Source organism: Mytilus galloprovincialis, chromosome 12 (genome assembly GCF_965363235.1).
Source record: "Mytilus galloprovincialis chromosome 12, xbMytGall1.hap1.1, whole genome shotgun sequence".
Classification (NCBI taxonomy): domain Eukaryota; kingdom Metazoa; phylum Mollusca; class Bivalvia; order Mytilida; family Mytilidae; genus Mytilus; species Mytilus galloprovincialis.
This window is the reverse complement of record NC_134849.1, coordinates 28,729,627-28,755,344: the sequence shown is the minus strand read 5'-3', so window position 1 is coordinate 28,755,344 and position 25,718 is coordinate 28,729,627. Positions and strand designations below refer to the sequence as shown.

At 32.6% G+C, this 25,718-nt stretch overlaps 2 protein-coding genes across 3 annotated transcripts; one reads left to right on the top strand and one right to left on the bottom strand.

Annotated features, from left to right (window-relative positions):
• The first annotated feature begins 1,283 nt into the window (after positions 1–1,283).
• Positions 1,284–15,442, top strand: LOC143055331 (clathrin light chain B-like). Of its 2 annotated transcripts, XM_076228460.1 has the most exons (6): positions 1,284–1,484; positions 3,416–3,498; positions 5,096–5,210; positions 6,040–6,151; positions 11,992–12,003; positions 14,628–15,442. In XM_076228460.1, exons 1-6 carry the CDS (start codon positions 1,328–1,330, stop codon positions 14,797–14,799), a joined length of 651 nt encoding a protein of 216 aa, XP_076084575.1. In that variant the 5' UTR covers positions 1,284–1,327; the 3' UTR covers positions 14,800–15,442. The 2 variants fall into 2 exon arrangements, with proteins under 2 accessions (XP_076084575.1, XP_076084577.1); XM_076228462.1 differs by lacking the exon at positions 11,992–12,003.
• Positions 15,443–19,730: 4,288 nt separating this feature from the next.
• On the bottom strand, positions 19,731–25,718 carry LOC143055330 (monocarboxylate transporter 12-B-like). The gene is made up of 6 exons (XM_076228459.1): positions 25,430–25,718; positions 24,551–24,725; positions 24,095–24,238; positions 22,981–23,127; positions 20,729–21,910; positions 19,731–19,911 (listed from the first exon to the last, which is right to left on the bottom strand). Exons 2-6 carry the CDS (start codon positions 24,714–24,716, stop codon positions 19,778–19,780), a joined length of 1,773 nt encoding a protein of 590 aa, XP_076084574.1. The 5' UTR covers positions 24,717–24,725; positions 25,430–25,718; the 3' UTR covers positions 19,731–19,777.

Genomic DNA, 25,718 nt, shown 5'->3' with positions numbered 1-25,718 from the left:
GATTGATGTATTCAGTGTCGGTCTATAATGCCACTTTTGTCATTATTTGCTATTTCGTGGCGCCCGGCTTTTTTAAGGGGAGAAAGCTAAGACGCCCGGAGAGAACTACTGACCTTCGGCAAGTAAACTGTCAATCCTAGTCAATTAAGATTAGAGTCGAACCAAGCTACCACGTGTAGGGTTCGAACTCTGGAATAAGCAGTGAATCAGTAATTTTTACTAATGGAAGAAACTTTTTTCTCACTTAATCCAGTTTTTGTTTGATATATAGTTTTGTTTTCTATTATTCAAATTGAAGAAACCAAGACGTTTTAAAAACGAATTGAAAAAAAACAACAAAGTAGCCGAATGCAAAGTTCTTTCAAACATATTCTTTTATTGGTGGGAGGCTGTCTCGTCATGCCAAGACTAGAATTGCCTCCGTTCAAATTTTGCAAACGTCCCGTAGAGCAAATTACATGGATGATTAATATTGACCATTTGGTATATGGCCGTGTTCTAAGCGACACGTACATGTATGCAGGTTATAACTAATTTTGTTGAATGAAATCAAATCTTTAACTACTAATAGATGCCGTAGGAGGTTAATCGGAATTTGCACAGGTATTCAGAAGATAGATTCACTGGGGGCTTGTATAGATAGACTAGTAAAAAAGGTATTGTAATCGACTAGTGATGGATTGTTGAGACTTGATGTATGTCTATACATTGTAGAAAATTGTAAATATGGAAAGAAAAAACAAGACCTTTTTTTTGGCAGTGTGGCCCTAAAAAAGGGGTCCATGCCCCAAACACCTCACGGTTGTATATTGTAAAAAAAATAATAATAACCTCATATACATTTGATAAAATATACAATCTATCAAAATTAATCACATAGTCTCAAAAATCTGTAAACAAAATCCTGTTTTATTGTATAAATCGACATCTGCTTACCTACAGCCGGTAAAATAAAATACTTTTTTTTTTGTCAGAACCGGGAAAAAAACACTGCCTTGTAGTTTATTACTACTTATTAACTTTGCTTTGCTTAAAATCTTATACGCAGATATAAACAAAAATATTTGATCGTTTTATGGTTTTTTTTTTTTTTTTTTTTTTTTTTTTCTTTAATTAGCATGGTTGTATTAAAAAAAATACTTTCCTCATTAAAAAGAATTTAATATTTTAACCACAGACAGTTGTGACCATATACAGTTGTAAGTTGTAACTATTTGTCAAACATAGCGACGACAATGGTTCATGCACGGAAACAGTTGGATAGGTTTTAGAACTGTCTCATCAAACAGGAAGTGTTGAAACGGGTGACGTCACATTAGAATTAAGAATGGCAGATTTCGATGCTTTTGAGAGTTCAGCCCCAGAAGGAGACTTAGAGGACCCAGCAGCAGGATTCCTCGCTGATCAGGACAAGGAATTAGCAGAATTAGAAGATGACAACTTTGGTGAAGACAGTACAGCACAACCAGTTCAACAACAACAAGGTTCTTGTCTTAACACCGAGTCGGCTTGGGGACCCACCCCCTTTTCATGTTCAATATTTTATGAATCAATGATTTGTGAGGGTTTTATTTAGGTATTGAAAGACTCACTTAACATTTGTTCTGTATTTTATTAATACTTTTTCGAGAAAAGAGCGTTTAAATATATATATGTACAGTACTTAGGGGACAGGGCTATTTTGTTAAGCCCTCCCCCTTTTTTTCCAATATCTGTTATTACTGCCCAGTGGTAAACATTCGAGTTACAGGCGTTTGGTTTATGGAGTTTTAAAACCCTTTCAAAAATTTATTAAAGCTTATCATATTTTTAATAAAAAAATAAATCAGAACTGTTAATAAGCGGTAAAATGCTTTCGGGTCGATCCGGCCCCACGTCGATCCGGCCCAAGTCGATCCGTCCCACGTCGATCCGGCCCCATGTCGATCCGGCCCATATGTTAAGTCGATCCGGCCCCAATAAAAAAAAATTATTTCTAAGGAATAAAATAAATATATATTAATTGTAATTCATAAATGTTTATTATTTTTATTATAATGTTAAAGGTGTACGGTAATAAAAGTAAAAAAGGCCTTTGAAAAATATTTTCTTTAGATGAGTATAAAACAACTAGGTTGATTATGTCTTTATTACAAGTTTTCAAGATTATTGGGTATAATTATATTAAAATAGTGAATTCAGACATCAACATTAATCAGCAGTAATTAGCATTTTCTTTCAATTGACTGTGATCCTAACAAGTATTTCATCTTGTGTAACATATAATAACAAATAGTTACATACATGAACGGTACAAGCCGATCCCCAAGCTGATACATATAAACTTTGTTTTTCTTTTTAAGTTCTTAAAATTTCTAAAATTGAGAAATGTTGTTTGATTTGCCGAATCCTTTCTATAAAAGAGTGCTGATATTATACTTTAGAGAGTAAAAACGTGCCTTCAATGTCATTGTTTTGTTGTTTTCTTGCAATAAAGAATAATGGATACTCATATGACTTTTTTTTTTTTTTTTTATCTATACACACTATTCAAAATATTGTCAAAATAAGAAAAATATATTGACTATATCCGATGTTACAAAAAAAAAGTGTTATAGAATAGAATATTTTTATATGTTATAGAAGCCTATGATGTAACCTGAAAAAAAATACAAATAATTACACCAACCAGAAGATCAAACTATAAAGACCTTGTTGAAAAACAGATTACGTAACTTTAATTAATCAGCATTGGATTGAATTAAGTGATTACGAGTGGCATTACCTTAGTTCACAATCATCAGACAACTGTTGAATAAACAAACCAATAAACTAATGATTGGATTAAACAAGTCATTATTATGCGATAAATTTTATAGGTCCATTGGACTGTAAATATTTATTTAGCTATTCTGCGTGTGAACTGAATAAAATATAAATCGCCATGAAATTCAAAGTAAAAGTTATCATGGAAAATAACTTCATAATTTAAAAATGTAGAAACTGCGATACAAACAGACACAATAACACTAATTTTCGTATGGATTTAAAATAGGTCGTTAACTGGTACTCCAATACTTCACTGACCTGTTGTCATCCATCATCGATCGGACACTTTTTTCAAATTCCATTTATACTGTTAAAGTTTGTGACAAATTCCTCCAAAATCTAGTTAATTCATATTTTATTATGGGCCGGATCGACTTGGGGACGGATCGACGTGGGCCGGATCGACTTGGGCCGGATCGACTTTGGGCCGGATTGACTTGGGGCCGGATCGGTTTGGGGCCGGAACGACCGGATACCGGTAAAATAATAATAAAAAAAATATATGAAAGCTATTGAGCACCAATTTAGCATGTTAAGAACAAAATGTAATGTACCCAAGATCATTCTGTGATGATACATTGCTATCCAATTTTCCTTTTGATTTCAGATGATTTAGGAATGTTTAATGGTCAAACTGATACTCAACAAACAAACTATGATTCTTACGAAAACTTTGAAGAAGCACCACAGGTATTGTAATGTTATTGACATTGGTTATTTTGTCATGAGCACCACAGCTATACATGCTATATTGGATTTTTGTCATGTTTGTGAGGCAAAACTTTGAGGAAGCACCAAACTGATGTATTGTTATAGATACATGTATTGGGTATTTTGTCATGAATGTTGCTGAGTGTTTCTCTTATTTCACAGAACCAGTCTAAACCTAGATTGGTTTCAAGTTACTAAGTTGATGAGGGAAAAACTCAATGTAGCTTATCAAGAACATGAAGAATATAAAAATTGTTGATAAAGAGAAGTTGGGTACGCCTCAATGAGACAGCAACACAATACATGTACAAATTAATGTACATGCAAAGGGTAATAATAAAAGTTTTGAATCCGCCAAAATAATAACCGCAAAAATATTTTTTATACCTTATTCAATGAAAATCCCGAAATTTTACACTTGCAAAAATAACCTGCTATATGGTTTATCAAGAAAACCCTTTGGATTTTGCTTTTTCCACCTGCCCACAGCATGCACAGTGGACAGCCCACTCTAGCTATAATTTCTTTTTTTGTAAAAATATTGATTACAAATGCTTATCTGCTGTTTTCATTTTCAAAATGAATTGATTGTACTGGCAAGTCTTTTGATTAAACAAAAGAAATTGCATGCCCACTCCTATGGGTGGGCAGAGTGGACAAGCTAGAAAATTTGCCCACCAGGTGTCCAATCCCACTGTGGACGAGTGGACAAAGCAAAATCCACCTGAGCTGTAGAAAAAATGTATGTTATACATTTGTACATGTATCAGTCAGGGGACTTACTGAAATAAGTGATTTTTAAATCACTTATTTGAGTAGCAAATTCAAGGTTTTGTCACAAATTGGGATTATGTAGTTTTTTCAAAATTTTAAACACATAGGTTTAAATAATATCTTTTAATTAGTAAAATTTAAAAAAAATGAACTTTTTGCTTCTTTTAAGTAGCAAGGTTTATGCCTTTGATGCTATCATTTAGCTGAAAATTCTATTTTAGTTGAAAAAATGCTATAATAATGGCTTTACATAATGAACTGATACTTTCTTAAAAGATTTTTCCCAGCAGTGGGAGTATTTTTCCTGTGAAGTTCAAGGTTTCATCTTTCAGATTATGTAATAAAATTCTACTGTTCGCGATAAAAATTCCACTGTTCGGGGGGTGTTGAAATTAGTGGGGGTTATTTAAAAAATGATACTTAAAGAAGTGATTTTTGAGAAGGAAATTGAGGTCTGATACTTAAACAAGTGATTTTTATGTCATTATCCTAGATGCAGTACAAGGTCATCACCTGAAATGACCTGGTCATCCTAGACAACACAGATGTTGGTTCTGATAAGTTTAGAAACATAATTAGTCCCTGGATCATTAGTATTCTATATTTAAAGCTACAATAAGATTAAATCACTTCTTCTAGTGATTAATTTGTACTACTTAAATAGGTGATTATTAAAGAAAGACAACTCTAACTTCCAACCTTTATGGAAATAATGTTACTTGAATCAGTGATTTAGAAAATCACTTATTTAAGTAAGTCCCCTGACTGTGTATATAAATAAAGTGATATTTTAATTTTGTAGACAAATGGACCATCAGATGCGTTTTCTGCCATAACACAGCAAGATCAAATACGGGCAGAACCTGAAAAAATTAGAATATGGCGAGAGGAACAACAAGACAGATTGGAACAGAAAGGTATGTCACCAAAGTGGAACTGTAGCATGGTCGTATAGTAGACATAGAGTCAATTGAAAAATTGTTTAATGTTGGTGAATTGCACATTGTTAAAGTTTGAGCTTAAAAGTTCTGGAATAATTTTGAAATTGCATGAGTATAAATGAAACTAATAGATTGCCATAACTGAGAGCCTCAAAATTACATTAACATTGTATTCAGGGTAAGTTCTTACATGTAATTTGATATTCAACATAAATGCTCCCAGAAATATGCAGGGTTCTCACTAAGGATTTTTGAAGGCGAGTCCAGAGACTTGTCATTTTCGGCCATGATGAGTCAAAAAGTCAGAAGATATTTTATTGCAATATGATTTATTATTTATTTGCTATAAAATGATGCTCTGTGTGTTAAGTTTTATACAACATTTTACAATTTTGATGTATCTTTGGACTCACCAGTTTTGAAATTGGTGAGTCCAGATAGATTTCCATGAGTCCAGGACTCATGAACTCACCTTAGTGAGAACCATGAATATGGTTCTTTAGTCAGCATGTCCATAGTGGCAATGAGTATTGCTAAAGACAACCTTAATATTAAATAATGAATTTGAAACATTTCTCATTTTGATATCATTTTCATGTAGAGGCTGCACATCAATTTTAGTGTTCAATTTTCCTGCACTTCATCTCTGTATTCCCTCATTGTAGAACCCCTATTTGTAGTTCTTTTTAATTTTAAAAGTGTCTTGTCCCAAAAATGCATGAATTAATTGCAACTCGATATTCAGTAAATAACAAACAACAATAAACCAATCAATTACTGTTAAATTTCCTGATTTTTTTTGCAGACAAAGAAGAGGAACAAAAGAAAATAGACATGAGAGAAAGTGCAAAGAAAGAATTGGATGATTGGTACAAACATAATGCTGAACAATTAGAGAAAACTAAAGAAAATAACCGGTATGATGCATAACTTTTTTTTCAAAGCAGAAAAGCACCTATTGTGGCATTTGTATTCTGGTCTATACATGTGTTGTATAAGCTTGACACTAACATTTACATGATGCAAATCCTATGATGTACATGTATGTAAGCTTTTCAATATCTCAACATAAAAATTGTCATAACAAATCAAACCAAATCAAACCAAAATAAGTTGAATTGTTGAAGTGAAAAACTGTCCATGATCTAGGGCTTTCCCTTGAAATTGAAGTAGTAGGCTAATTTACAATTAAAGATGGCTGTAACATGCGTTCAGCGAAGCCAGACGCCCACCACGCTGTAAGCTTGGTGCTTTACGGCAGGGGGTCTGGGGGCTGATCAAGGCCCCCAGAAGCTCTGGCATAAATAGATCAAAATCCTGCATTCTCGCAATCTCCTGGCACCTAATTTCATCTTTCAAATGACCACAATTTTTTTATGTATGAAATTAAAGAAAAAAAGAAAAAAATCTCAAAGAATTTTTTTTAAATTGTCTTGCGCCATCGTTAAATTGTCTTCCGCCATCGTTCAAAACTTCATCGTTTTTTGTAGCCCGACGCCATTTTTTTTATCAATTATAATCAAATGCATGTAATTGCATAACACTTAGGCTTTTTATAATCCAATACAGTTCTAACGCCTGAGGGATATCCGGATTAAGATCACTAATCACTTGTACCTGAGCTTGTACAGGTAGATCAACAAACCAGACTAGGGGAATACTATCTGAGGATAGACGATCCATTTGTCGAATTAATCAACTAAGTTTCAGCAAATGATTATGATAATTTAGATTAAATAAATAAATTAATAATCCAGTTACAAAGAAAACAGTTTAACAAGTCGAACACGTGCTTTATTTTGACTTACGCAATCAGCATCCCTCTGTTTTAAGCAATACAAAATAAGACGCAAAACAGTAAATATTATTTCAACGCAAATAACTCGAGTACAGCTGTAACGATAATTTAGAATTATTTAAAAGTTTAAAAGTAAAAACTTAAATATTTCCTGTAAAGAAATATCGTATCGTAATTCCGAATTCATTTCGTACATTACAATCAAATTGATACATCCGCGTTTCCGGTTTCTGTTCAGACTTGAAAGATGCATGTTGCACAGCATCAATTTGCCAGATAAAGTCATTAAAAACCTTTTCATTTGTCAACGTTTGCTTTACAAATCTCTTTAACCTTTTACATAACCCGTACGAATCATTTTGTTGTTGCTGCAAATCAGCCATACCGGTAATGGGTTCTGAATTTGACAGTGTCATGGATGAAAAATAAGCTCCACATCATATGATTTTTAACCCCCATAACAATTACCAAAAATACAAGAAATCTACATGGGGACCTTCATGACAGCTTTTGGTCATTCTCGACTAAGGGGGGACCATGAAGACTTGGCATTTGAATGGTTAAAAACGGCAATCAATGAAAATATTGATACTTTTAATTTTATAATGGAAATTCAAATAAATATAATTTAAATAAGCAATGAATTAGCATGTTCACCATTCCTTGTATGGAGGGATAAAATACTTCCGATCGCGCTACACTGTACAGCGTAGACACGGTTTGTAATGGAGAAAGTTCAATTTTTATCCATGGAGATCCCTGTATATCCTCTGATTTTCTTTTTTTGTGAACTGTTTAATATGTAGGATACATAAATCATTTGGAAATGTAATTTTTTGTAGTCGAGTCGACAATATTCTACTTTCGTTTTTGACCTTGATTCTCTAAACACCACATGTGCTTTGAAAAATGAACTTCAAAAGATACTGTTTTCCGGATTCTGAACAACATGATCTACAACACTTTCTTTTTTTTTTGACTGATATTATTCCATAAGATAAAATTGTCATCCTATCTGATTTTCTTCATGTTCTAAAGCCAATAAACCAACGAGTTAAAGACCATCGGAACGTCTTTATTGTTATCATTCAATGGCCACCGGAAGGTCTCTCTTGTAACTTTGAAAAGAAACGAAGCATTCTGACTTTAAATAGACAACCAATCAGTGACCTGAATTCATGTGAACTATATTTAGCCCAAGGTAAACACTGACTTTTCATCCTTGTTTATCATGACCCGCTTTTGCGACAATCTCTCAGCTGCCTGTAAACATTTGAAAAAGATATTTTTTTCTTTTTAAATTTATATTTTTATCAGTGAAGTAGCCAGCACTTGAAACCACCGTAAACTGCGGAAATCCGGCGTCCACCGGCTTCTTTGGAAAGCCCTGATGATCATGATGATACATATGTAATTGTACATATTAACCAACATTTTTCCAAATTTGAGTTTTTTTCCCATTCTAAATTTGTAACTCATGTTGGTTAATATCAATTTAACCTATAGCTGTACAATGGAACCTATGGGAGTGCAACCCGAGTATAAATCCCAATAACCGAAAATTATACCATAGCTATCCATGGTATAATTTTCACAATTATACCATGGTTTTGTTGTATAAAGAATTCAAAAGAAAAAATGTCAAGACCTGGCCGCGGCTGCCTGAATTTTTTTTTATAGAAACAACAAAGTTAGTGTGGGGCCACTAAGCTAAACTGCCCGCTATGCACCAGCTGAAATAAATGATTGCTTAGGGTGGGAATCGAACCCACATACACCAACTCTGTTGTCCTATATTTTAAATGAACCAAGATTCCCTCCTAGAACAAACAAAAAAGTTTAAAAATATGTTGTTTTTCGGTTATTAAATGGTAAACTTTCTATAGGCTCCACTGTACAGCTACATTTACATGAATCACATCTAACCGTTTGTTTGTCTGACATCTAGACTTTTCATGAGGCTATACTTATGTTTGACCGTTGAAATCAGATAGCGTTTGTTTACTCTATTAAAACAGGATTATATATATGTATTTATTAGATATACTGATCCCAGCTCTAAATAAGCGATTTCTTTTTTTTTTTAATTATATCGTCGCATGTCAATGAATTTAATCGAGAATATTTTGAAATCCCATTTAATTAATGTACGACATGGGCAAGGGTGGATAGGACATTTATCGGGACTCGGGGGTGTTTTTAAGCCCGGGGTCCGGGATTTCTTTTTTTTTCGAATTTCGGGACCTCGGGATTTCGTGTTTTTAAGCCCGGCATTTCGGGATTTCGTGTTTTAAAGCCCGGGATTGCGGGATCAGGACTTCTCCACCCTCCCTCCTGGACTTCTGATTCAAAGTTAAAAGTGGAAAAATTCATACAAACTCTCAGACAGATTCTTGTGAAATTAATTTCCTCAAAATCATTAATATAAAAAATTAAAACATTTCGAACATTATTTTGAAAACAAATAATACAATTAAAAAAACCTACCCTTTGCAGTTCAATTGTACGTAAGTTTGGGATTGCAGAAAGCTGTACTAGAAAGTTCTTGTGTCCTTATCCAGAACACCTTCAACAGTTTTTCGTCACCGCTGTAAAGATGCATCCATCGCTGTCGAAAAATCTATTCAAACTGAATACCCGCTGTTTCTGAAGCTCGCGCTAGTTTTAAAAAGTAGGCGGAGCTTTAAGTGTAAGGTCCGAAAAGGGTAATTTTACAGGTTCGAATTAACATAAGTAAACAAACAAAGATATAAGAAATATTTTTTTTAACAACGAAAGATGCAATAGGTTAAAACAGATATTTCATATTTTTTGGAAAGTTTTGTGGTGTTTCGTAAATTATACCATAGTTTTTGTTGAAACCCCTCGGCAACCTCACTCGACTTCGTCTCGTGAGGTTATTGCCGGGGGTTTCAACAAAAGCTATGGTATAATTTACGAAACACCACAAAACTGTCCAAAAGATATGAAATATCTATAACATATTAAATGATGATCCAAATTTGACACTTGGTGCTGAAGTTTTTTTTCAATTTGGAAAGTAAATAATTTCCTAAAATTAGTTGATTTACAGTATACATGTAGTACATGTGCAGTACACACAAGGGGTTTCATTCAAAGATCACACTTGATATTAAATTAACAGCTGTGTGAATGCTGGTTGGTGATTTACCCTGCAGTATCTCTGTTCATTGCAGAGTACTTAGTTGTTGTGTTATCTGTCAAAACTGAAAAGATGATGAAATTAAATCGCCAGCGTTCACCCTAGGCTGGTTTAGCAGCTGCAGTGACTAACAAGTGATTTTGAACTGAATCCCCATGCATTTGTGTGCTTTATCTACTAATCCTGCTTTATTCTACTTAAGTTTTTATATACTATGTATCATGTGTGTGTGCCTTAGGCCAGGATTTTTTGATTTGTTGGTTTACGGATCCGCCGACCCAATTTTTCCAATTTCCAGAATAAAAATAAAATTGACTTTTCATGCTTTTTTTTATTCCCGCCGACCCTAACAAATGCATTATCCCTGAAAAATAATTAAATTTTTGTTTTTTATGAAATGAAATGCATTAATCACTAACAAAATTGATAACACTTTCTGTTGTGAAAAAATAAAACTTCCAGTTTACGTTTCTAAAAATAGACAAATCAATTATAACTGACCTTGAAATGTCGTTTGCGCAAATAATATTGCGGAACGAAACTTGTGTTTAAAACCAATTACACAATAAGTTCGTTTCCCTTATTTGTCATCAGTCCGTAAGATGCATCATCTCATAAAAATAGACTTGTCCAAATGTGGACAAGGTAAAGGCGTCAAGTTGAAGTACTGAATATTAACAAATCATTTGGAATTTTCTTGTTTCATAGATAATAAAAAAATTATCGTCCATTTGGATAAAAAACGGGAATGCGAGACAACAGATTAACACGATAATCTCGTTTTCCAGTGGACGAGTCTATTAGATTTTTGACCCGTGTGTTGAAACTTATTTTCGTACGACGTTTTTACATTTTTTTCTTTATCAGTTTTCGTGCTTGAAGATCATTATTCACCAAGTTTTCTGGAATTGATAAAGAGCTACGCGAATTTATTTTTCTTGTTTCTGAAATGACGATTTAATTTCGTCTTTGTCCGTGCACCCCCTTTTTTTACTGTAAATTATTAGACAATGTCATACGATGTTTATAACAGTTGAGCAATATTATTTCATCGAACTAAAATTGAAGAATTGATGATAAAATAGCACAACAAACATATTGTTAGAAAGGTGAAATATATATTGATTTTGCATATTTTTCTGTCATCAAAGATGATTTTTTTTTTTTTTTCCCGACCGACCGACCCGACTTTTTCATGGGGAAAATCCGTAAACCATCAAATTAAAAAACCGTGGCCTTAAAAGTATTGCACAAGCTTCAACTCACTCTTATTTCTTTTAAAAATGTGCCTTAAAAATGTTTTGCATAAGCTTTTACTACTAACTTGATGGCTGATTGTTATCCTCAAAAAAGCCTTATAATTCAGTGTTCTCACTAAGGACAGTCTGTGAACTCTCCTGGACTCATGCAAATCTGTCTGACCCACCATTTTCAAAACTAGCGAGTCCAAAGATGCATCAACATTAAAATATTTTGTATAAACTGAACACAGTACACATATCATCTTATTCATGATATAATAGCAAAAGTTTAAAAGTAATCTGAATTTTATGTCATTTAATTGCTCTATTAATAAGGTCATAGAGACTAAAATGATAAATTGAATTGCAATAAAATATCTAATTATTACTGTTGGAGTTGGACTCACCATCATGACCATGGCCAAACATTATGAGTCCTTGGATGCCTTTGAAAATCCTTAGTGAGAATCCTGACTAATATGTCAATGTCAGTTAACATTTCTGCATTATCTATCACAAATAACATTCAAATTGCATATGTTTTCAATCATCTAGCCGGGACAACATGTAAGTATTCAACAGTTCAGCTATTTCTGGTGCAGCAGGTTCTAGTAAGATACTGTTTATTGTGTAGTTATGTGCTACAGGTATTTTTTGTTGTGTCGTGTATACATATTTTTGTGTTACACATACTTTTTCTTGTATATATATATAGTTTTGTGCTACACATACTTTCTGTGGTGTTGTTATGTGTTACATGTTTTTTTTTTTTGTTTAGTTATGTTCTTCATGTACTTTTTGTTGTTCAGTTACATTTCAATTGCATTTATTTCTCAGTAGTTTTAGCTAGTGACTGACAGACTGTTAATTCAGTCTTCATGAGAATATTTTGGACTTTCAAGCCCAAAAATCAGTGTCTATGGTAAATAGTGAAGACTGCTAAACTTTTCTTAAAATAATAGACTTTAGTTCAACTCATTGCAGGACTGATGAAATTTTTAGAAGTCTTTGTTTCATATTTTGTGACAGGCCATGCAGGCACTTAGATTTTAGATTCAAACAGGTTTTTCAGGTTTTCAACCAACATGAACAAATAAAAAGTGTATAAATCTAAATTGCATGGTGGGCTTAATATTTTGTTTGTAGAACAAAATGCATGTTGAACAGTGGCGGATCCAGCCATTTTAAAAAGGGGGTTCCAACTATATGCTCCCATTCAAATGCATTGATCGGCCAAAAAAAAGGGGGAGTTCCAACCCCCGGAATCCCCCCCCCCCCTGGATCCGCCACTGATGAATGTATTCTCATTATTCTAATGCCATGTGACATATACATGATGTAACACCATTTTTCATTGGATAAAATTTGGCATCAATTGATGGTTGTAAATATTGGCAACTAACCTTGGGCATACACAGTCAACATTTCTTGGAACCTTTAAATGTTTTATTTTGATATTTACAAGTACAAAATGTACATGTACTGCATTAGAATATTAGGAATAAAATTACTATATTTGAAGTTTCTATTGTCAACTTTGATTTGAAGGTAACAAATATTTGTTTAATGGTCTCCACGCTGTGTTGCCAGTAAAACTGTTATTGCAACAGTCAAATCTCCAATTGATGGTGGCAAATCTTTAAATACAGTACTGTTATACCATAATCATGATAATTGGTAGATATTGTCAGATTTGTCATAATTTTGAAAGTCTGCATTGATTTTCAAATTTCTTGTTAATCAAGTATTTTTTAATCATTGATAAATATTAAACGGAACTATAAAGTATTTGCTAACATTAGTTATGCCATGCACTAATCAAGAGTGTCAATTGATTATTATATCTTTTATCCAAAAATAATGTAGTGGTATTATATATCAGTTCTCCTGTAAATTCATGTGGGTTGTTTTTGATAAAAAATATAAATAATGTATGTAAATATGTATAATTTACATTTTTATGGGGAGTTAGTTACCCTATTAAGTCAGGATGGTTTGTATTTAATAAAAATGTAAACAATTTACGTATAATTTAATTGAAAAAAATCAGTAACAGTTCACAGTGTTTTGATGGTTGGTATTTTTATCCATACAGGGCTATTGACTCTTTAACATGTTCTAGATTGTATAACCTTGTATTACAAAAGTAGACAAATTGTATGCACTTCTTAAAAATATAATGCATGATGTAGTGTACTTCAATAGCTAGTAAATACTTTCTTAACTGTTGTGAATAATGTCATGCTATGTATCCACATCTCAGTGGCGGATATATCCATTTTAAAAAGGGGAGGTTCCTAACCCAGGACAAAGGGGGATTGGGGGGGGGGGGGTGTTCCAACTACGTGTTGCCATTCAAATGCATTGATCGTCCAAAACCACCCTGGATCTGCCCCTGCATCTTTATGTCACATGAAACTTGCAGGGGTACATCTTGTAGTAGCTGTATATGTATATATAGTGCTCCATTTATATTAAGGATGTCTGCTTGTCATGTTTTGGAATTTTTGTCAGATTTTCGGAATCCTCTGGTTTTATGCATTTGAATGCCTTAAATAAAATTTCCCCATGAACCCCCATTTTTCTTTTTATAAATCTTTTACATGTATAATTATAAGTCATTTGTAAAAGTCTTATAAAATTTTATTTATTTTTTAATAGTATTAGAGAACTTTAACTGGTCAATGATAAAGCTATGAAAAATCAAGAGAGAACATTTTCCCGCCAAAATTCCAATGGCTAATATTTCGAAAACAAGCACATTGACCCCTATATGTTTTTTGCTTTTTTGATTCCTCAATTTATTCCCTATCAATACATACTACTTTCATGAAAAGTTATTTATTTTGAAACTGAGCAGCGAACATCCTTAATAGTTCTACATATATAATGTCAGTTACTTTGGTGCTCTATGTCTGCTTTCCGACAAACATATAATTTAAAAGTGTCCATGTACAAGTACAAAAAATGAAGTATGACCTATTATCTTTCAGTCACATTTAGTCAACAACATTGAACTTAGCTATATATTGAGTAAAATTACATCTTGTTGGTCTTGCATTTATATAAACTGAATTTGATTTATCATGTTTATGATCTAAACCTTAACTTTTTATTCCTATTTATATTTCCAGGGCTTCAAAAGCAGATTTTGTGAAACATTAATTTTTTATTCTTATTTATATTTCTAGGGCTTCAGAAGCAGCTTTTGTGAAAGAACGTGATGAGACCCAGCCAGGTGGAGAATGGGAGAAGATTTGTCGATTGTGTGAATTTAATCCCAAAAATTCTAAAAACATGAAGGATGTGTCACGTTTCAGATCAATCCTCCTTCAGTTGAAACAGACACCACTTGTTAGATAGATAACAATGAATACAGATATTTATTGACATTCCATGAGAAAATTGTAGAAGAAAAAACAGTACTGGGTACTTCTTATTATAGACAATATAAAATAAAGTTTCAACATTTATAGATCATCAATATCTTAGAACTATATAAATGTGAACAAGAAAACAAATGTTGTGTGAAATACATGTCGTTATTCGGAATTAAGATGGAAAATAGGACATCCTTAAATGTTGTGCTTTAAATTTCAACCATTGTTATCTCCCTTAGTTAACATAATCAAAGTTTAATGGGTCATGATATAAGTAGGAACTTTTTATTGAATTCAAAAGTTTTGTATTATGAAATATACTAAATCAAATTAAATAAAAAGATATATTTATCTCCCTTTATCATGTTTATTCAAATTAAATCAAGATATTTTCTCTTAAAAATGTAGTTCAAAAATTTTGTAATAACTACACTTATTCATTGTATTATTCATATGCATTAATTCATCAGACTAAGAAAAGTATGGCAGTGATTAAATCATAAATTTTAATTCAGAAGGTTTTTTTTGCTGAACAAATAGGTAAATGCACTGAAAGTATGTTGTAAAACTGTATTTAATCACAGATCTATTATAAAATGAATGATTAAAATATTGTAATACTCTTACACAGCTGTTTAATTTTTCTATTGATTCTCTAGCCCATTCAGGTGTTGTCTTAGGTTATTTTGAAACAAATGTAGTATGGGTTTTTCTCATTGTTGAAGGCCGTAATGTGAGCTATAAAAATTGACAATCATACCACATCTTATAGTTCCCTATCCATGAAGTCCAAGGGGACTTTTATGTTTATTCTCAGTTCTTTCTGCCTATCTATCCTTCAGTCTGGCAAATCAGTTTTTCACACTCGTTTTCTTCATGCATGAAGATATTGACTCAACATTTGGTGTAGTATTGTTTTATCATGACAAGCTAAGTTACAGATCAAATTAGAATTGTGTTCTGGTCTGCTGATTTTGTGCAGAGTTACAAAATGTATGGTCCTTTAACATGTTTAAATTAGAAAATTCACTAAAATAATCACTTTTTTTGTCTTTCTTGATGATATTGATTTCACAATTGGTATATAGTTATATATCATGACTAATTACAGTTCAAGTACGAATTAAGTTCTGGTCTAATAATTTATTGTAGAATTATGGTCCTTGAACTTAATATAAGTTTTCAACACTTTTTATACAACCGCTTTTGGTTGTATATTGGTATCACTTTGGCGTCGTCGTTGTCCTCCTCCGAAGACTTTTGGTTTTCGCTCTCTAACTTAAGTAAAAGTAAATGGAAATCTATGAAATTTAAACACAAGGTTAATGACCATAAAAGGAAGATTGGGATTGATTTTGGGTGTTTTGGTCCCAATAGTTTAGGAATAAAGGGCCAAAAAGGACCCAAATAAGCATTTTTCTTGGTTTTCGCACAATAACTTTAGTATAAGTAAACAGAAATCTATGAAATTTTAACAGAAGGTCTATGACCACAAAAGGAAGGTTGGGATTGATTTTGGGAGTTTTAGTCCAAACAGTTTAGGAATTAGGGGACAAAACAGGTCCCAAATAAGCATGTTTCTTGGTTTTTGCACAATAACTTTAGTATAAGTAAATAGAACTCCATGAAATTTTAACATAAGGTTTATGACCACAAAAGGAAGGTTTGGATTGATTTTAGGAGTTTTGGTCCCAACAAATTAGGGGCCAAAAGGGTCTAAAATTAAACTTTGTTTGATTTCACCAAAAAATGAATTATTGGGGTTCTTTGATATGCCAAATCTAACTGTGTATTCTGATTCTTAATTTTTGGTCCTGTTTTCAAATTGATCTACATTAAGGTCTAAAGGGTCCAAAATTAAACTTAGCTTGATTTTAACGAAAATTGATTTCTTGGGGTTCTTTGATATTCTGAATCTAAACATGTACTTAGATTTTTGATTATGGGCCCAGTTTTCAAGTTGGTCCAAATTTATAATATTAAGTATTGTGCAATAGCAAGAAATTTTCAATTGCACAGTATTCCCCAATAGCAAGAAATCTTCAATTGCACAGTATTGTGCAATAGCAAGAAATTTTCAATTGTACAGTTTAGCGCAATAGCAAGAAATATTCAATTGCACAGTATTGTCCTGTATTCAAATTGGTCTACATTAAGGTCCAAAGGGTCAAAAATTTAACTTTGTTTGATTTCAACAAAAATTGAATTCTTGGGGTTCTATGATATGCTGAATCTAACCATGTATTTAGATTTTGGATATTGGACCATAAAAGGTAAATGTCCAATTTAAAATTTTTAAGTTTAAGTTATTAGACCACATCCACTCTGCGTCAGAAACCTATGTTGTGTCAACTATTTAATCACAATCGAAATTCAGAGCTGTATCAAGCTTAAATGTTGTGTCCATACCTGCCCCATTTGTTCAGGGTTCGACCTCTGCAGTCGTATAAAGCTGCGCCCTGCAGAGCATCTGGTTTCATCATGCTTGAAGATATTGACATGATGTTTGTTCTATAATTTACACCATGACAAGGTATAGATATAACAGATAATAGATAAAGACAAACATGAAAAACACAAGGCTAAGCAGCTCAAACCACACCAAAATTCAGGGGCTGATCTCAGTCACTCTACAAAACCACTAGTTAAAACTATTGGTTTTCCATAAGCAGGGTCATTACATATTCACTGGAGTTTAAATGATGTCCATTACGGCAGTGACCGTCAACATCCAAAGATAAATTATATCGGTAACTATAAAAAAATCATGTCCATATACATAAAGCAAGCTGTTATGACTGCTAGTTTTACATTTCTGGAAAGGAGTAGAATATTGTAATGTTAAAGCAAAAGAAGATCAGAAAATTGGCAATATTTCTATGTTTAAAAAACTTTTTCATCAACCTATTTAACTATGTACAATGTTTATTAGTCATATTAATAAAACAATAAAATTCACTAACATAAAATGAAACGAAGTATTTAAAAAAATCTAGTTCGGATATAAAAAAGAAGATGTGGTAATTATGATTGCCAATGAGGCAACTCTTGACAAGATACAAAATGACTCCAGACACTGAACTATCTGATGATGCAAGTTTACCCCTTAAAACTGATTTCTGACTCGCTTGCAATAAAAGTTGCATGATGCAAAAACAAGAGACTCAATACTTAAGCATGCTTATCTGTCAGTAAGGGGAGGGGCAACTATGTTAATTATTTGAATAAAGTTTCATATTTCAGAAGACTTGGATGTTTCATATCTTGTTAACCAACACCAGTCCTTATGTTATGAAGTTTCCATATTGCATATGGTCTTTTACCCCCTTTTTATGGTTCATAGTTCAGCAATTGACTGCTAAAAAAACTTAAGTTTTGTCATTACCTGTATCTTGATGCTTTAGGATAACTATATGGAATCAGTACATTAAGGTCCACATCTTTTGCCTGACGTTGACCACATTCCATTGAATCGATGATCAATGTTAAATTTTTGTGGTAAAGTCTGTATCTTGGATACTTTAAGGAATAGGTCAACTTTAATGATATATGAAATGATAGCAAGATGCTCATTGTCCTGGGAGATTTCATTTGTGTCAGTGGTCAATGTTAAATTTCATGATGTTATCTGTTTCTCGGGTACTATAAGGAATAAGTCAATCCATTCGATGTAATTAGGTGTACGTGTCTGTCTAGTAGGGTACATCTAACTTTAACCTCATTTTCATAGTTCATTGGCCAATTTGTTTGGTTGAGTCTGTTTCTCATATATACTATTATCACACGTTCAACTGTTTGATGTTTGTGATGATCGCAAGGCATTATAGTATACTCTCAATATAAACTGGGACATAATAAATTATATACTACAATGGTCCAAAATATAAACTAATAACCCAACTGTAAAACAAATGGTAGACTTCAAATTGTCTTCCATCGGGGCATTTACTTTTAATTCAGATTTTGATGTATAGATTGATTTATTAATTGTATGTTGCTTCGCGTTCAGTGGCAAATAGTACATGTATGTTCAGGACCACAGATGGATAATTTGATGGATGTCTTAGTCTAGTATAAAGTAAAATAAATATTCGGGAATATTATTAATCGAATATTTTTAAGGATTTGTGATTCGTTAAAACTTGATCACATGAACATTTGTATTCACTCAGTTTGCACGCCGATACTGTTGTATTTAGTTTTTCGTAGGTCAAAAACAGCATATTTCACAGGGCATACAGCATGTTACTAAAAATACATTCTAGAAATCCCCATATTTACAGTGTTCATGTAATAGTTGTTGATTAAATAATATAACAATTGTAGCCTTTGGTTGAGGTCAATACGATGTTATATCGACCTAGAGAAGCATATCGACTTCGTACTTCGTCCTCAGTCAATATATGCTTCTCTTAGGTCGATATAACCTCGTATCGACCTCACACAAAGGCTATAAGTGTATAATATAACTTGATAATACGATGTGAATATAATCCCTACTGTGTACTACACAGAGTTTTAATATGATAGTTTAAATGGTAACAGTCCATATGGAGACATGTCATCCTACCAGGATACAGTATTCTGACTCTGAGCCGACCATTCTTTGCTCTTACTCCTAAATACTGTGTTCTTGCATTGCTTAGCGGAAAAGCAGTTATTAAATACTAATTTTCAAGTCTGGTTTAACCCGATGATCCGAGGGTTCGAGACACAACCTAAATCTAGATTTCGTACAGATTACAATTTATTGGTTAAAGGCAGCAAAACCAATTTTAAAGTAAAAGCTTTGAACCACTTATATAATATACTATATGAAATCAAGAATGTTTGAAGTCATTTAAAGATAGGTATCGTCTGTGCTAGTAGGTTCGTCAACTTTTATTGTCAGACGATAGAATCATTATGACTATCTTTGTTTCTATTAAAAACATTTTATTCTTGTTTATTTATTACGAAAATTACAGTTTATTACGTCTGTTTTCCAACCACTGAAATATTGGTTCACAAAATACAGCAACAGATCCAAGGAGAATTCCAGCACCCATGATGTAAAACGTCAGCGTGTATGATCCAGTTAAATCACGAGCAAGACCTAAAAGACACACATTCTTTGTTATGGAAACATATGTATTTCTTACTGCAACTGATTAATGTAATTTATGTACTATCCTTGTTATTATAGATCTGTGATACTTTCTGTTTATTTCCCACAAGCTTTTCATATTGCATTGTCACAGTTTTTAACTTTTATGTCAACGACTTAATTAATGTCTCTTGAGATCGTACGGTTATTCGCGTCGTTTGGTTGCTGTCTACAGTCTAATTGACGAATATGTATGTTATTATTGTAATTGCATTTATATTGACGCCTCCGGGTGCGAGAATTTCTCGTTGCATTGAAGACCTGTTGGTGACCTTCTGCTGTTGTCTGCTCTATGGTCGGGTTGTTGTCTCTTTGGCACATTCCCCATTTCCATTCTCAATTTTATATTGTATGTTTCTCTGTAAAGTTGTATTTAGTTTTTGATAATACAGTTAATATCTATCCATCTATAACCTTCATTTTTTTCACATATATTGCAAATTATTCAAAAATTCTATCGTTTTGGCCACATTTACCATAAGACATACTGGCGATGGAAAAAAAACTAGATTGACATTTTCTTTCAAAAAATTAAGAGATGTGGCATGATTGCCAATGCATCAATTGTCCATTGAACTAAGCAGTTAATATTATGTTACTGCACTCCCTTAAAAATAAAACTTGAACTTACACATGGCAAATCTGGTCTATTAGTCAGTTGGTCTCTTGGTTTCATGTACTGTCTCAAAGACGTGTATTATACAGCTCACGCCCCCGCATTCTAAAATTTAATACGTGGTCGATAATAAAGAAAATATTTACATACCTAACAGTGGAGTAAACCCAACAAATGCAATTCCATGAACTTGTATCATTAATGACAAGGCTGTTGGGTATCTGTCAGAACCAACACAATCTCGCAATAACAGTGGCGCCATTGAGAAATACACACTTCCAAAACTTCCATATATTATTGAAAACACAACGAATGATTCGAAATTGGTATATAAAGGATTAAACATTACTGCAAGTCCTGTGATTCCTAAACAACTTCCTAAAATATAATCACGACGAAAACGTTTTGAATCAGATATCCAGGCAAGCGAAAAACGGGCAAACAAGTCACACACGCCCATCAAAGTTACGAGAATAGCTATTTTGTCATTCGAAATGTCATGGTCTTTTGCGAATGGTGGAATGTAAATGACAATCAAGCCGCATCCAGCAACGGAAACGAGGCACATGAATAAAAGCAATAATAAATGGCGGTTTTTTAAAATTCTGAAGTCGATGATGTCATAACAAGAACATGATCTCGATTCTAGTGCGATGTCGGATTTTGAGTCTGTTTTGATATCTGGTTTGTTTTCCTGCTGACGAAGAACATTTAAACTGTAAACTGAACAAAATGAACTTGCTGTTCCTAAACCTCCGAACATGTCTATTCGAGGTAATAATGTCTTTTTTGTAGAGTCCACTCCGACAACAGTAGTATTATGGCTTTCAGAGCAGCTTCTCGGTTTTCTTTTCCGTGTTGCAATCAATTTGACGTACGATTTATAGTCATTGAACCCGTCACTAGATACTCCAGGTTCGTAATATTTCGCAACATTGTCTACCGATAAAGAATACTCAGCTATGGGGTCTTCTGAAACTTTTCTAGAAAACCCCTTTGTCTTATCGTCTTCAGTTAAATCCCTATTCTTTGAACTATAACATGTATTATTATTCTTGGTTTTTTTCTGAATATCTTTTTGTGTTGCCTTGCGAGAAAAGAAAGGGCGGGTTAAAGCACCAACAACAACGTTATTTAATAATATACCAGAAATCACTAACAAGGCACCTTGCAGTCCATACGTGTCTAAAAGTTTTTGAATGATAATTGGGAAAACAAAACTGCCCACGCACCCACCAACACTAGATACCATGAAAGCGAAACCCAATCTTCTCTCAAAATAGTTGTTAATTTCAATAAATATCAATACTGAGGTAGATGCTATGCCAATTCCTGAAATGAGAACAAAATCTTAATTTGACAGAACTTTTGATATATATATATATATATATATTTTCCCTCCGGTTTATATGATCCGTTCATCCTATATTGACTCTTAAAATTCAAGAGTCTATCTAAAAATGAAGGTACATTTTATATGGCCTTCCAAATACCGTTTCGATTCCTAACATCACTGAAGAGACATTTATTGTCGAAATCCGGATCTGTTGTACAAAAAAATATTAACACCTTATGTTTGCGGCATAACATCGTGGCCACAATTTAATTGTTTTCTGTTTAGTATTAAATTTACATTAAGATCCATTTTGTTACATCTTGTGATCAATTTTATTTGGCAATCGCCAATGGCAGTCAGCAGGGTTAAAGAACATCAGTTGTTCGACCTGTTAGTCAAATGCGTTTTGTTTAAATATACTTCTTCACTTCTTTGGTCTTTTGGAAAATGTTGTTTGTGCTGTATTTAGACCCTTCTACAACGAAATTTGTTTTACATGCACACGTATAAAAATTGCAGTTTTTATCCAACGCAATCATAGGTTTGAACGTAGTTTTCAATATAGACTCGTATATATATATATTTAAATCTTGAAATAAAGTTTTGTTATGTCAGAAAGACGTTGAGCACAAATCAACGGCATAAACCTAACCACAAAAATATACAATCAAAACAGACAACATGGCACACTTGTTATTGCGACGAAACTTCAAAGTTAATTGATAGGTAATTCAAGACCACTATAACCGCAACACTCAGCAATTTGTTTAGTGCATTTCAGCTCACCTGGTCCACAAGGCCTAGTGAGCTATAAGTTTTACTTTGCATCCACATGAAAATAAATCCTATAAATATTGCTATTAAAGTGGACAGGAAATACAAGAACATTTAAATATACGTGAACGATTTGTAAATCTAAATAATCCTTGTTCCTTTTAATTCAACAGTTGTTCTAATAGTCAGTTTTAATTTGTTAGAACACTTTGTTTGAACAGCCTCACTTTTTATTTTACAAATCAATAACATAATTCGACAAACAATGATAAACTAATAAGTTCAAAATTACCATAAAGAACACCATGGGCTATAAAGAGAGCAGCTATTCCTGGCACCAGTGCATTAAGCATATAAGAACCACATAATATCAATCCACCAATGATCATTAATGGTCTGCAACCAACAACTCTGATTCCGACATTTAATGTAAATAGAGCTACAATAAAAACACATTAAATCAGTAAATAAATGCAGGTCATGAATAATGTATTTTACCATGTTATAGCAAGTATATAAACATCTAAACTCAACTTAATGTTCTTAAAACCGCTTCGGTGGTCTCGTTATGAACCCGATTAGTAGATGGTCGGTTCTATCATCTACATGGCTAATTAAACCAACCCTGAACATTGGTTATTGCTGCTATTTGGAAGAAAGAGCAAATTAACACTAGTCGGCCTGAGACAGAATAATGTGTCTCAGTAGGCTGACATTTCTCCATGTGGACTACTATATTATGAAATAGAAGAAATCATCTTCAAAAATCGACCAATCTTGTAAGTCAATTACAAAGCAGGGTTCATATTCATATGATGAATATGCTCTCGTCTTGATTATGTATGTATTTGACACGCTGGACGTTATACAGCCACTAAACAAACACATTATTTTTGTTTATACTGTAAATTCGTATTCATATTCATTGCCATGTCATACAAATTTTATAGTTTAGAACGTTCATTTGTAGCACTGTAGCAGTATATGTCATTTATCGAAACTTAAGTCGGTAATTACGTCAAATGAAAACATAGGTCACCGTAGGCCTTTAACGCATAGTAATCTATAAATAAAGTCCCCGAAATGACTCATAGAAAACATTTTAAACGAAAAACATCATCAAGGGCAATAAACATAATTTTATGATTAAACTCAAGACTTTGTATCATTGGTAACATTAAGTACAATAAACTTTAAACTGTATTCTACATGTATATACTTGACTTTTAGATTAAATAACTTGAAAATGCATATTATTACTTGACATTTAATACAAATACAAATGTAATTTTAAATTGCATACCATAGGTTACAATTGTTAGGTGTTTTTTACCACGATTATTATTATAAAAATTTGTTTTATTTTTAAAAATTATAATACGTAGATCTATGTAAAATATACTTACAAACTAGGCTTACAAAAAGATTTTGCACTGAAATAATCCCTGATAATAATGAAGAGCTGGTATCATACACTCTTAAAAACTCGACAAAGAACAATCCAAACGACTTTCCTATCCCGATGAACATGAATAAATGTATGAAGGCACCTGCAATATTAAAACAAAAATCATTATTTATTTCACAAAACAACATAAAATAATGAATGCACGGTAGAGACTTAAAAGTAACAAAAGTACATATGACTTTATAACAAAAATAAGTTGGACAGTCGAAGCTAAAAGAGTAAAATACAAAACATTTCACATGTTTGATAAAAAAAGTATTTTAATTAATGAAAATAACAGTAATTGTTACCTTTTTTAAATAATTTTATTATATAAAGAGTGATAATTTAAGATGAGGTTTTGAAAATATTTTTTAAAATTATGATGAGAGCGAGGACTTTAAACAATACTTGCCTCCACATATGACCCAAGCCCATCCTTTGTCCTTCCGTTGATCTGCAGTGTCCTCTCTATCTTGTTGAATGGTGGTTTCATCTTCATTTTCTTTAATGTCAGAAGTTTTGTCTGGTGTTGTATGATAAGTATTGTCTCTCTTTGTATTTTCACCATTGTATGTCATAATTTACTCCTATCAAATAAAGAAATTGAATAACTAAATAAAACATTAAGTGAACAAAACAATCCAGTTCATTATTTGAAATATAAAAAAAGAAAATGTGGCAAGATTGCCAAATCTGCACAAGAGACCAAATGACACAGAAATTAAAACAGTTTATAAGGCATTCAAAAGTCTAAACCTCAGACGTTGTGAATGAACTAGGGAACGACAATTTAACTTCCAGGGGGATGGGTTGGGGGTCTTGTTTTGCTACTGCCATGCGAAAATACCCTGTTTTGATAATTTTCCCATTTGTTGTCAATTTTTACCCATTTTGGGGCTATTATCATGAAACAATCACAGTTCCTCAATTAAACTTTTTTTCATACTTTCAAGAAAGGTTAAGTTGACAAATCTGAATTAATTTAATTTAAAAAAAAACTATAGGTAGGTGTGAAGATAGTATCACATTAGTCAAGTTCCACTATAAAGTAACGTATGTACTATTTAGCTATGAACTAACACCATGTACATTGTACCAAGCACATGCGTATACTATAAGCCAACGTAAGTCTCACATTTAAAGAATCAAATCCTCTAATTCGAAAACTGAGTTTTGTAATATTTCTGTATCTCAAAACTGTCAAAACTAGATGTGCTAAATAAAGGCCTGCAAAAGTACTCGAAAATGTAATATATAAATCATGGTCATGTATTGAAATAAAATGTCCTACCTGTCGTCAATGAACGAGCAGTTATCTTTAATATGTGACTTCTGTATCTAAAGTCAATAAAAACAAATACGCATACAAACAATATCCGTACAGTGTTGGAAAATATAAAATTAATTTGTACGAGCTTTAGAAACAGAGAGAAAGCGAGGATCGCCGAAACTTTTATTGTGTTGCGTAGTTTTTAGTACATGCTCAATCCTGCAATTTAACATAAGCTTAAATGACGATTGTATAGTTATTTTACCATTATACCGTTGAATTTGTTTTTGAATGAAATCGTCATGTTTAC

What these genes read in the sequence shown, in the direction of transcription:
- LOC143055331 (XM_076228460.1), top strand. Translation starts at nt 1,328, where the DNA reads ATGGCAGATTTCGATGCTTTTGAGAGTTCAGCCCCAGAAGGAGACTTA. An exon ending in ACCAGTTCAACAACAACAAG is followed by an intron (nt 1,485 to 3,415) that starts GTTCTTGTCTTA and finishes TTTTGATTTCAG; the next exon opens with ATGATTTAGGAATGTTTAAT. An exon ending in AGACAGATTGGAACAGAAAG is followed by an intron (nt 5,211 to 6,039) that starts GTATGTCACCAA and finishes TTTTTTTTGCAG; the next exon opens with ACAAAGAAGAGGAACAAAAG.
- LOC143055330 (XM_076228459.1), bottom strand. Translation starts at nt 24,716, where the DNA reads ATGACATACAATGGTGAAAATACAAAGAGAGACAATACTTATCATACA. An exon ending in TCTTTTTGTAAGCCTAGTTT is followed by an intron (nt 23,128 to 24,094) that starts GTAAGTATATTT and finishes TTTTTATTGTAG; the next exon opens with CTCTATTTACATTAAATGTC. An exon ending in AGCCCATGGTGTTCTTTATG is followed by an intron (nt 21,911 to 22,980) that starts GTAATTTTGAAC and finishes TTCTCATTTCAG; the next exon opens with GAATTGGCATAGCATCTACC.